General features: G+C 40.3%; 1 protein-coding gene across 1 annotated transcript in view; it reads left to right on the top strand.

Moving 5' to 3' along the window:
- The window catches only part of NUP153 (nucleoporin 153), a 40,617-nt gene extending 28,324 nt beyond the window's left edge, over nucleotides 1-12,293 (top strand). The window contains exons 17-22 of the mRNA XM_072152651.1: nucleotides 1,221-1,418; nucleotides 1,660-2,538; nucleotides 7,864-8,589; nucleotides 8,768-9,031; nucleotides 9,634-9,784; nucleotides 11,087-12,293. Of these exons, the coding sequence (XP_072008752.1) occupies nucleotides 1,221-1,418; nucleotides 1,660-2,538; nucleotides 7,864-8,589; nucleotides 8,768-9,031; nucleotides 9,634-9,784; nucleotides 11,087-11,159 (2,291 nt within the window). The 3' untranslated portion in view covers nucleotides 11,160-12,293. The remainder of the gene's footprint in view (nucleotides 1-1,220; nucleotides 1,419-1,659; nucleotides 2,539-7,863; nucleotides 8,590-8,767; nucleotides 9,032-9,633; nucleotides 9,785-11,086) is intronic.
- Nucleotides 12,294-13,669: the final 1,376 nt, after the last annotated feature.

The following is a 13,669-nucleotide window of genomic DNA, read 5'->3' as shown; positions in this document are numbered from 1 at the left end:
CTTTGGTTGAATTCTTTGGTGAAGATACTTATCATACATCTCATGTCTCTATATCTATTCCTATAATTTGTCCATTTCCTATCTATAGATCTTTTTTTTTTTTCTAGCTTTTTGTATCAGTCGATCTTCTATCTCTCCTACTCTTCTCTCATATCTAGCTATCATCTATCTAGCTATCTATATATAATCTACTTAATATTTATTCATCTATACAGTAAATCTGTCATATTTATCTATTTTCAATCTCCCTATCATCTCCTATACATTTCTCCTACGGTACCATACTACAAATTGTACTTTACAAGGAATGTATGAGGCAGTGTTATTATTGTGCCATGTTAGAGAGAGCCTCTTACTGACACCGACTGTTCATAAAACAGTTTTATTTTTGTCCAAAACTGGCCCTGCAGCTTATAATAATTTTTTACAGGCGGTCCCATGCTTAAGGACACCCGACTTACAGAACCCCTAGTTAAGACGGACCCCTCTGCCCATTGTGACCTTTGGTGAAGCTATTTGATCAGCTGTATTGCTTTATTGATAATCCTTGGTCCCATTACAGCAACAAAAATTTGAAATTTCAATTGTCAATTTTTGTCTTGATCTACAATGATAAAATATACAGTTTGACTTGCATACAAATTCAACTTAAGAATAACCCTATGGAACCTATCTTCTATGTAACCCGAGAACTGCCTGTATATGATTCTTTAAGGGAAAACTGCTTCTTTTACCCTTTAATACTACTCCTTTTCAGCAGCATGAGGAAAAGGGAACACGTACATATTTCTTTACTGAAGTTTATCTTCACTACTGAAATCTACCATCAAAATCGGGCATAGTTAAACCAGGGGCACTTGTAGATTCAGATACTGCGACTGTGACAATCCTATTATATTTATTCATGGCTCCTTCCTTCTAAAATCAGCTTTTAAAATTATGCTAATTAGCCTGTGGGCTATGTATTATACATGTTCAAGCGCCACCAACAAGAAACTTTCACGTGAATGCTGTTGGAATATATAAACAAAGGCAAAAAAAGTTAAAATGGAACCACAATTTTTGATATTTGCACTGTAAAACCAATGTTTATATCCAGATTACTAGCATACTGCAGATTTTGAGTTTTCAATCCCTGTAAGCAAACATAATTTGGGTGAAAATTCAATAGTTAATATGGGAAATGTATTAATGCCAAATTTTTTTCCTCCTTCGTTTAGGAACATCCACACCTGTAAATAGTTTGTCACTTCCCTCTTCTGCACCTACAACTCAGAATCAGCTTGGATTATTAGATCAGTTCAAGAAAGCAACTGGAACCTGGGACTGTGATGTTTGTCTTGTAAATAATAAAGCAGAAGCTGTAAGTTGTGTCGCCTGTCAGAGTGCCAAACCAGGAAGCAAAGCGGAGTTACCAGGTGGGAAGTCAATGTAATGTGCTTTGGGGGGTGAGGGGGGCGGGTAGTCCATTTATGGCGTATAGATGCCAGCCCAACCAATGCGATTTGGATTTATCCTGGTCTGGGATTTCTGAATAGTTTCCAAAGGAAATGAAATCGGAGCGATTGGTGAAGAATTTTTTGGGGTTTTAGAAGTGGTTTGGTTAATATGACTGCTTGTATACTTTTTTCATTTTGGGATTCTTTTTCTTCTCTTTAGGATTTGGTACGTCTTCTGCTTCAAGTACATCCACACTTCCAACAATTAAATTTGGCTTACAATCCACAAGCAACTCTGGAGAACTTAAATCAATTGCCTCCACGGACTCCTTAAAATCTTCATCGGGCGGATTTTCTTTCCCCAAATTTTCTGGAGAGATTAAGTTTGGTATAAATTCTTCTTCACCTTCTAAGTCAACAGGGGAGAAGGGTACAGGTTTTAAGTTTGGGTCCTCTATGGATGAAAAGAAAGACACAGGCTTTAAATTTGGGACATCTACAGATGAGAAGAAAGATTCGGGTTTTAAATTTGGAACGTCAGCAGAAGAGAAGAAAGACTCAAGCTTTACATTTTCTACGCTTGGTTCTACCAACAGTTCAACATCAAGTTTATTTAGCTTTGGCAAGCCTGCTGAGGACACTACTGCTAAACCATTGTCTGGTGATAATCTGTTTGGATCTGCGCCCAGTGCATCAACTTCTGCCCCTAAACCGGAAATTTCAGAAGTTTCTAGTTCCAATGAGAAGTCTAATTTGACTGTGTCATTTGGTTTTAAGGAGGCTGAAGAGAAGAATGAAACTCCTGTGGCTAGTGGCTTTTCTTTTGGCAAAACTGAACAAAAAGAGGGAACCTCTCCCTTTGTTTTTGGGAAGAAAGATGAAAAATCTGAGACTAATACTCCAGCAAAATCCAGTTTTGGATCAAAGAATGAGGGAGAGCAGCCAAAGCCATTTCTATTTGGCAATCAAGAAGCAGCCAAAAGTGATTCCCCTGCTTCTGTTGCTTTTTCTTTTGGAGTACCTAACACTGCAGAGAAAAAGGATGCAGATCAGGCTGCAAAGCCAGTTTTTTCCTTTGGACTTCCTGCTGCCGCCACAGGTAAGTGCTAATTTTTGACATAAAGAATGCGGAACTCTCTGCATTTTAATAGTTTTATGTTGTTTAATCACTGATCAGTGGCAAAGTATGGATTAACTCAAATAACTGCCATATGTACACTTGGATTTATAGCATCAATCAATCAAAAATATGCATCAGGAATCTGAGTGGGAATTAAAAAAAAAAAAAATTGTAAATAAAATATTCTACACTATAAAGGATTAATGAAAAACCCCATTGATCTTTAAAGAAGATCTACCGTTGAAATTAAGCATGATAAACCAGGGAAACTTGCACATAGATCCATGCATTGTGACACTGGTTATATTCTATTTGTTATCCATGGCCTTCTAAGACTTTTAAAATTATGCTAATGAGCTAGAAGGGCTATGGGCGTGTTACAGAAGTTGTCCTTGCTTCATAAGCTATTACTCTGCAGCAGTGTAAGTCTTGACCTGCCCCTGCACTTCCTGTAATCTCGGCACAGTGAGCACACACTGGGAGGGGCCTAAATCTCCTTCAGAATGTAACTGCCTGTAATCTGCAGCATCTGGGGCCTCTGATAATCTGATCATTAGCATCATTTTAACCCCTTTAAACACCTTGACGTGATTCTACGTCATAGGATGCGGGTCGTTCCCGCACCTTGACGTAGAATCGCGTCATGGCGATCGCCCGGGCATAGAAGCTGAGCCCTTGCGATCGCTGCGGGATCCCAGCGGTACGCGGTTGCTGGGATCCCGCAGTAACAGCCGGGATCGCTACTATCACGATCCCGACTGTTTAACCCTATAGACGCCGCGGTCTGTGGTGCATCGGCGCGACGATCGGCACCCTCCGTGCAGGGCACGGAGGTTCCGTTCATTACCATGGCAACCCTGAGTTCTGATCAGGACCCCAGGGCTGCCTGTAGTACCTGCCTGTTAGGATCGTGCACTGTGCACGATCTAACAGTGCAGCTGTCAGCCTATGCAGAATGCATAGGCTGACTATGTAATATGCTGCAATACATTAGTACTGCAGCATATTACAATGAACAAGTGATCAAATGATCACTTGTTCATGTCCCACCCTGGGACAAAATAAAACAGTAAAAAAAAAAGTTTAAAAAAAGTGCAACTATAAAAAAATTTTTTTTGAAAAGAATAAAAGTCCCCTTAAGTCCCGCCCCATGCAGTAATCAAATAAAACAAAAAAAAAAGTGGAAATCACCAAAAAACCGCAACATATTGGGTATCACAATGTCCGTAACAACCCGTCCAATAAAATAAAATGGTCACGGAACCCGTACGGTGAACGCTGTAAAAAAACACAAAAAAAACGTCACAAAAATTATTACATTTTCACATCTGACCGCATAAAAAGTGTATAAAAAATGATCAAAAAGTAAAATGTACCCCATCATGATACCAAGAAAAAGTACAGCTTGTTCCGCAAAAAGTAAGCTCTAAACCAGCTCTGTAAACAAAAAAATATAAATGTTCTGCCCATTGTTACATGGCGATACAAAAACAAGCAAATTTCTCACAAAATGAGTTCTATATTCTGCAAAACAAGCCATAAAAAAGCCATATAAATGCGGTGTCGCTATAATCGTGATGACCCATAGAATAAAAATAACACATTATTTTTATGGTACGGAGAACGTCCGAGGAAAAAAATGCTAAAAACCATAAGCAAGAATTAATGTTGTTTTTAACCACCACCAGGAAAGCATTAATAAAATCTGATTATTAGCTATTGAGCCCCCCTGTATTATGTACCTGAAAAGTGGATCTCATCCACAAAAAATTAATCCCTCATATGTCCAAATTACAAAAAAATAAACATTTTATAGCCTGTAAGATGTGACATTGCAGATCTGCTCTGAATGGCGCCTCCTTCCCTTCTATGCCCGGTCGTGCGCCCATACAATAGTCACCACCACATATGGGGCATCCTCTGACTTGGGAGACATTGGGTATCAAACTTTGTGGAGTTTTTTGTCATTTAATACTTTGTGACGGTTTAATTTTTGGCCAAAATTAATATATTGCCTAAAAAAAATGACAGCTTGTAAATTAGACCTCCATTTTTTGTTTTAACCACTGTAAAGCATCTAAAGGGTTAACATTAGAGATGAGCGAGCACTAAAATGCTCGGGTGCTCGTTATTCGAGACGAACTTTTCCAGATGCTCGAGTGCTCGTCTCGAATAACGAGCCCCATTGAAGTCAATGGGAGACCCGAGCATTTTTTTAATAAAACTGAACAGTAAAAGAACAGTGCAAAAAAAAAAAAAAAAATTCCAGATGTTTGCAGATGTTTTACTTGTAAGAACACATTGAAATAACACAATTCTTCACTTTGCAGGTGTTTGCGTGTGTCTCCCGCTAAGTTAGGAGATGTGCACGAACATCTGGAATGTGAAGAATAGTGTTATTTCAATGTGTTCTGCACTTAAATGCTCCTGTGTTCACTGTTTTTAATGTTTTAATTCTATTCTTCACATTGCAGCTGTGCGCGCGTGTCTTCCGATAGGTTCGGAGATACGAGCGCACAGCTGCAAAGTGAAGAATAGAATTAAAACATTAAAAACGGTGAATACAGGACCATTTAAGTGCAGAACACATTGAAAGAACACTATTCTTCACATTCCAGATGTTCCGAACATCTCCGAACCTAGTGGGAGACACGCGCGAACACCTGGAAAGTGAAGAATAGTGTTATTTCAATGTGTTCTTACAAGTAAAACATCTGCAAACATGTGTAATATTTTTTTTTTTTTTTTTTTTTTTTTTTTTTTTTTTTTTTACAATAAAAATACTTTTATTCAATTTATTTTATTAATTTACTGCTCGATCTCGAGCCGGCGAAATACTCGTCCGAGTAACGAGCCGGTCCGAGTATGCTAATACTCGACCGAGCAGTATACTCGGACGAGTATACTCGCTCATCTCTAGTTAACATACTTCTTAAAGTTGATTTTTTTACACATTGAGGGGTGTAGTTTCTAAAATGGCATAATTTATGGGGGGTTACTGTTGTTTAGGCCTCTCAAAAACAGTTAAAGCCCCCCCCCCCCTTTCCCCCACTCCCCACACACACACACTGCCCGTCACACGTGCCATATGTTATCCAGGAGCTTTTTTGCTGGCCCACAGTAATGTGAGGCAAGGGTCCTCTTTGTCTCTCCTAGTGTTTCTGGGTGCAAGTCTGCATTAAATTTAGTAGAACTGTTGCCCTGTCAGTGACAGACGGCTGGACTAAAGTCCATTCCAGTGACTACAGGGGAAAGATAATGGCTCCTTACACCCCAGCCATTATTTTAAAGTGTTACCAAAATCTTGCCGTGCTGCCACCACAGTTATTCCACACGAATAATGGGGGAGAGAGCTCCTCACCAGAGACCGTTACTGTGACATGACCTCACTGTGCGCCCCTGTACCCCAACACAGTTACTGCTCAACCATTCTAATCATATGAAAAATATAACTTTTTGTTAGAGCTACAAATGGCACAAAATTATGGATTTTGTTGAAGTGACATACTGCCACCCCCACCCCCCCCTTTTTTTTAATTTAACAAATCTTCACACACCAGGCTCAATAGGTGGCCCATCACTGCACTACATTGTATGCCAAAACAGCTGTGGAGACAACGGTGACGGTAGACCAGTCCAACATAAGTGAGGAATGCGGCTGTGAGGGCTCAACATTTGCTTTGTGATACCAACTCCCAGCAGGTCCTCAAATGGTGAGGGGAAGCCTACTTACTGTCTTCCTTAGGAAGTACTTAGAAACTACAAACCCTATTTGTGGTTTTGTGTTTATCTAGTGATTTTGTAGTCACAGCTCTTAGATCAGTTCACTTATATTATTGTTTAACCCACTTTGGCTATGCTTTTTGTGACAAAGTCCACCCAAATTGCCATGGTGAAAATACACAAGTCCCAGGGCAGTACATATGGCGGCACAGTATTGTCAACATAGAGAATGACCTGGGCGCCGGTTGTATCACAGAAGTGATCACTGAGCCCGCACATCCTCATTCCTCACTTCCTCGCTGGTGATATCCCTGGCATTTTGTGTTCACTGTGTTGAGAACCTGAAAAGGCAAATACCAGTGTGGGCAGTTTTTTGGTATCTGTACGTTAATACATACAGTGTGCTTGTTGGTGGGGTGGAACCTAAAGATCCTCATTTCTCATTTACTCTTCACTCTTTGGTAAGCTCCACTTTTATAAATGTCAGTAGGGGTAGAGTTTACACACTGTATTCAGTGCCTAGAAGTAACGTTATTCATACACTAGCGTGTTTATATACCCAACAATCTTATATACCCAAGTTCTTGGTTTCTATGAGATGATTCTTCAATTTTCCTATAGAGGGAGCTACATCCTATCCCAGCAGAAAACCTACTATAAGTATAGTGCGCTGTGCATATATTCCACTGTTGGCTAAAAACATTTATAATGCAGTGCCTCCATTTTTTTATTTTTTTTTTTCAACAAAAGTAAGAACATACCAACAGTTACCACAACCCCTGGTGTTTTGTAAGCCCTGTATATAAACCATAAATGTGAAATGCACTCACTTTCACGGAGGTAGAGTCAAGGAAAGAATTGTGTACCGCTGAGGACCGGTGATTGGCGGCCCTACACTTGCCTCCCATTTAGGCCTCCTAGGAAAGAGTAACCCTTTAAGAAATTCAGTATTCAATGCCCTGTACTGCAAGGTGGTCAGTCCTCCTGGATGAGCCAGGAAGTAACAATGTCTACAGCACTGCCAATGCCATGGTTAAGATCCTGCTTCTGGGAATCTTACACACGATGAAGTTTCAAATACCTTTTAGAATTCATTATTTGGTAGATGATACATTTCTCTAAAAACATTGACATTTTTAAGATCCACTCACACTCACACTTTCACACACACTCACACACTGAATATCTGATTGTGATTCTTTTGCTGAACCAAAACTAGAGTTCTTCCAGCTTTAAGAGTTTCCCCTGAAAGCCTAGCTATGCCATATGGGAATATGAGCTCTCAATCCCTCTAGGCCCAACACACTCTCCCTCCTATCTCAGACCTTGTATTGTAGAGCCAACATGGGGTATACCGCCCCCAACTGTTTATTCCTCCAGGACATGTATAGGCACTTTCCAACTGGGCTTCCACCCCAAGTCCCTTTCTAAACCCCTGAGTTTTTACTGAGTTGAACTGCTATGGTAAATGTGCAGTAAAATTGATTTTGTATATCTAAGATGACGAATCACTGGGGCTAGAGGAATGTTCATTGGTTATTAATGCTAAATTAACTTTTTTTTCCTTCTATTATAACACAGGAGCTACAAAGCCTTTTGGATTTGGATTTCAAAACAATGGATCTTCTACCGCTTCTCAGCCAAGCAGTATTGGAGGTGCTGGCAGTGCATTTGGTAGCGTTCAGCAGCCCAGTGCCCAGTCCAGCTCTGGTAACCTATTTGCAAGTGGGGTGCAGACAAACAGTACATCTGGTTCTAGTGGCTTTGGCTCGACTGCTGCGGCTAGTGCACCCACCAGCACTGGGTTTAGCACATCTTCTGCATTACCTGCTACCACTGGCTCAAGCAGTGTGTTAGGTGGTGCAGCAGCTTTAAACACAGCAGCAAATTCTAGCACGCTTTTTGGAAGTGCTACTCCTTCAGTCGCTGTTTCTAACTCCAGCAATGTGTTTGGCACCGCTGCCCCTATAAATACAACTAGTGCTAGTAGTGTTTTTGGAGCTTCCACAAACACATCAACAAGTTCCAGCAGTATGTTTGGCAGTTCAAGTGCATCCACCAACTCTTCAACTACACCCTTTGTTTTCGGACAACCTGCCACCACCGCAAGCAATTCTATGTTTGGAAATCCCAACGAATCCAAGTCTACCTTTGCTTTCTCTGGACAGGAAAGCCAGCCTGTAGTGACCTCTGCGAGCAGTGCTCCAGCTGCTGCAACACCCTTTGTTTTTGGAGCAAGTGGTCAAAGTGCAGCACCAGCAGCTCCAAGCTTTAACTTCACTGGAGCAAACCCGTCCAATGTAGCAGGTAAACTATACTACAATATAGCTGGAATTCTCTGGGACACTTCTCAGAAAGTGAGGGGTTACAACATGGGTATATTTGAAAATGTTTTACATTGTAGGGCCAATAACAATGTTATGCAATGGAAAGAGCTACAGCAGCCTGGTGACGTCTCATTTATACCTCTACTTTTCCTTTCCAGGTAGCGGCTCATCTCCCTTTATCTTCGGTGCTGCACCTGCTCCTACTGCTGCTGCCAGCACTGTTCCCACGTTTGGGAAGCCTGTCAGCCAGACAAATGCCCCTCCTACTTTTGGCTCCTCATCAACTTCTTCTAGTTTGTTTCCTAATACTACTTCTCAAAATGTCCCTGCTTTCGGATCGCTGACAAGCAATGTCCAGCCACCAGTGTTTGGACAGCAAAGCTCTCAACCTGTATTTGGATCCAGTGCAGCTCCTGCTGGTGGTAAGTATTTGTCTGCTCACAGGTCTGTAGGTCATTAACCTGAACATAATGGGGACTGATTATATTGTATATCGGTCCCCATGGACGCTTATGGCGCCTGGTTATGGTGAAGTGAGCTGACTTTACCGTGACTGTGCATATCGAAAAATATGATATGCCCTTTCCTGCTGCCATTCTGTTTCAATGTTTATGCAGATAAACTGCCCTTGGGTCCCTGAGAAAAGTCATGCCTACTTGTGTGGCCTCTTTCTATGCTGCTGAACAATGGACAATTTGCGACCGAAGATTGGTCCCCATTGACGTCTATGGCGCCCGGTCACAGTGTGTTGAACAAATGTTGCCTCACGCATGGTGAAATATACAACATGTCCTATATTTCGCCGTTTTACTACACTGGCCACTCTCAAGAAGTGGTGAGCCGCGCCGTGCAGTTTGGAGGTGGAAGACTCCCTTTAATATACATTTAGTATTGGAGGGAAGATAACGGGAATCCTCTGAACTTATTGGAGGATGAGTAACGTGTGGCAATATGCAATGCAGTTTTCCTTCTTTGTAGGATGTCTGATATTACACATTACATTATATTATACCTTTTTTTTCAGGCTCTGGATTTCAGTTTGGAAGCTCAAATTTCAACTTCACAGGTGGAAACTCTCAAGCAGTGTTCCAGTTTGGAGCCGGTTCCGCTCCTGCCCCAGCACAGCCTGCAAACCCTGCTTTTGTCTTTAACCAGGCCCCTGCATTTAATATGGGGTGAGTATATGCATTACAACTCGTGCATGGATTAAGGCCTCTTGTACACAAATGTGTAATAACGTAGTTACACAAGGCTCTATTATGTCCCACGTGCTAGCCAACTGCCTTCACCACAAAATAGTGAATCACCGGAACGCTGAGGGAAGACCAGGGCACATCAAGATAAAATCCAAATCTTGTCTTTATTGAATACTCATTAAATGCAGCTCACAAGGAGTGTGCATGGTAGGTGTAGGTACAGCACACCTACGAGTTTCGGCTTCATAAGAAACCTTAGTCTTGGTATAATACAAATGACTTGAAAACTCATCGTAAAACAAAGTGATACACCTGACCAATTAGCAACAATTCACATATCTGGTGACTGAAGTGAAGAGCTATGAGACCTTTTTCTCTACATTTCTAGTGCGCACCACAAAATAGCGCCGGTCTTAATCCTGCTTGTCTTTACGGTCATTTTGTATTTACACCTTCGGTGTTGGAGGTGCTCACCTACCTGTGTCAAACAGCCACAAACAAAGGATCACATTCCCTCGTTCACCGTCCACAAAGTGTACATGTACTTGGAGCCTAACACTGCAAAGTCACATAATATAAACTAAGAGTATTTCTTCAAACATTCCTTTGCTGGTTTCCACTCCACCAAACCTAGGAAATCCCAATTTACAATTGATGACTAGCCCAGTCTGATTAATATTTTCTTTACCTGCAACTCCGCCCCTTAAGGCTTTTATTACACTCCTTGTTTAATTTTCATTGGTATCTTATCCAGTAGTTGACGGAGAAGAGGGATTGGAGGGCAGGAATTACAAGGAATGGTGAAGAGGTCTTGCCTGCCAGGATCTGCCATCTTCTGCCATCAATTTCCCTCTAGGACTTCCCCTCCCCTCTACATGCACATCATTTGAGTACTCACACATAATTATACTTCAGGACCTGGTAGAATTCCCTTTAAACTCAATTTATATTTAAATATCATAATATATTAAGCCAAAAATGTTGCTGCCTTTTTCCTGACTTTGCTCATTGAAATGCAGACCTAGTGGTGTGAACTGTTCCTAGATCTGTTAGAAGGGTGACTAGTATAAATTTTCAATTCTGCCGCTTTAGACTTCCCAAAATGCATCGGAAGTATAAAGAGAATTATAAAGTAACACATCTAGCCTTGGCAGTAGCTTTATCCAGTTAGTTTGTGGTGGGTTACTTCACAAAGTAGTCATATTAACTCTCTCGCAAAGTGTAATAATATCCTGTATTCTACAAACACAAAATACATTTACTGTCTCATCTATTTTATAGGGCAAACGGACGAACTGCAACTCCTTCTGCAATTTCTAATAGAAAAATAAAGACTGCAAGAAGACGAAAATAGGCTTCAATATATCAAACCTTCCTGCCCTGCCCCATTCTTTATTTTGTTTTTTTCCTCCCTCCCCAACCTTTGGTTAGAAAAATAAATTTAAATAATGGTGTCCTGCATTGTGCAAATACTGGAGTGTACCTCATGCTGTGTTTAGTGGAAGTCAGATCTGCCCAAGGACTTGCTGAAAAAAGAAAAAAACTTTCCCCCAATTCATGTGACAAAAGGAAGATTTTTGAAAACCGAAAAAAAAATTCTAGCAACTGTAGAACCAAACTCGGCATGATCTGGCTTTACAAGCAATCTAGCCTGCACAGCGAATGGCTTTTGTATAATACCTCTTTCATCTGCACCACTATTTTACTGACGCTTTGGAATTGTAATTACAAGTTGCGGGGTTCTGTATAGTGTAGAGGAAGATGAATGATTTCTATGCCTCGTCTGTGCTGGTGTATGTGTGAAGTTGAGTGTATTGTGCACCAAGACTTTTCTGATAGCTGAGACTGATTCTTGGATGGTCCTTTGCTCTGGATTTGTTAGATATGTAGTTCTTCATTCTATAAATATGCTTCCCCTTTACCATTTTTTTTCTACCTATATTCTTTCCTTTTTTTTCTTCTTTTGCCTCCTCTCCTTTATTTTTCCTCGTTTTTATTATATTCATGTAAATATGATTTTGTCTTTCTTTTTTCTGAGTATTTTTCAGCATAACCTAAAAATCTGTGAACTTGAAATTTTAATTTTTTTTTTTTTTGTTGCAGCAAATCTTTGTTTAGACTTGTTTCAGATTTTATTATGTAAATCTCATTATTCAAAGTTGCCTAATTCCATACAAATAGTCTTTAAAGAAAATTGGAAATTCTTTAAAGTATTAGGTTATTGGCTTTTCTGATCCATTTTTGTTTGGACCAAAAACCAGTATTGTACAAAGTATTAAGTATATATTTTTATATTTACACAAATGGACTGTGGTGACTTTGGATAATAAGTAAGTTTAATATTAAAGCCATGTTTATTACAGTATAATTAACATGTTAAACCATGGGATAAATGCCATCAATAAAATTATAAAATACAAATGGTTTTAACTCTACAGTGTTTATGCTGTGATTTCAAGTGATTTATTTTATCGGAGGATGTTGTTCATGCATACAATAAGGTATTCTCACATTTATGTTCTGTTCATAAGAATTAAAATGAACTTTTACCTACTGTCTTTTAAGAAAAACCCTTCTATTTCACGTCTGAGTGTGCCCTCCTCCCAGCTAAAGGTTAATATTTTTAGTCCTATGCATGAAAATTCTATTGTAGAGATATTGGTTTCATTTAGAAATTGAGATAGTGAATACATTATTAAAAACCTACCCAACCATAGACTGGGGAATTCTGAAAGGCTCCCAGTCTCTGCGATATTCTGAAGGGCTCCCCCTTCCCCTTGGTAACTTTCTCCTGCGCCCAGACTCCAGTAAGCCACTGTAGTTCGAATACAACTTACATCCTTCATAGCTGGCGCAACTGCGGCCTTTGCTGAGCCCCTCACAGCATGTGAGGGAATGTTTAGGCTAGATTCTCCTCCAACACAGGTAATTTCACAGATTTACCTACTCTTGTCACAAGCCCAGACATTTTGGAACTCACATTTGTTAAGAGCTGGGAACGTGAGTTGGGTACACCCAAAACGAAAGAAGAATGGCAGCGCTCTTTTCTATTTACTCTTCTGCATGTGCTGCTCAGGAGAAGGTATACAATTTCTAGATGGTACCGAAAGTAATTCACATGACATTCCCTTCTGTCTTGGACTCATGTTGGCACGGTGGCACAGAGTGAGGAGACGTGTGCTATGTATCTGGTCGACCTGTGGTGCTCTCTGGCAGTTCTGGGATAGGTGTTTGCAGCATATACGCAGATCACAGGTAAGCGACTCTCCTGATATTACACTGTTATCGATCTTGACAGGTCCAATAGGTCCCCCTTATCATGGAGATACGACCATAAGGGTCTTTTGATTCACGAGGCTTTAACCATCCTCGTCCACATTGCAAAAGTGGGTTCCGAATTAAATGAGTCTGTGTCCAGCGCTGGAATTTGGCTAACTTGAAAGAAAAGACAAGACCTGTCCTTGCAGGAAGTTAGCAAACAACAAGACTGATAAGTTTTATTGAGGGACTGACATTTATAGAAAACCATAAGGCACTTTACATAAGGCGTGTAATTAGAAAAGCAGCAACTATAATTGGGTGTTCTCACCCAGGAAATGTAATACTATTTGGTAACTTCACACAAAGGAGTCTAATACTATTGGCTACATGCAAATACTGAAACTTCCCAGGTGTTCGCCTGGATACCTTCCTCTAGGTAGTGCTAGTGAGCACTAAGTCTTTGTGTGCTCTGCTAGAGGAATGAGCTCCACCCAAGATTCAGTTATCACTACACAAAGTTATATGAAATGAATACTGAATCTTTAAAATGTCCGACAATATAGAAAATGGCGTCCAGTGTAATATCTTTAACAATTCCCCCCT

Source organism: Engystomops pustulosus, chromosome 5, assembly GCF_040894005.1.
Source record: "Engystomops pustulosus chromosome 5, aEngPut4.maternal, whole genome shotgun sequence".
Lineage (NCBI taxonomy): Eukaryota > Metazoa > Chordata > Amphibia > Anura > Leptodactylidae > Engystomops > Engystomops pustulosus.
Note: the sequence above shows the minus strand (reverse complement) of the source record. Positions and strands in the feature narration are given on the sequence as shown.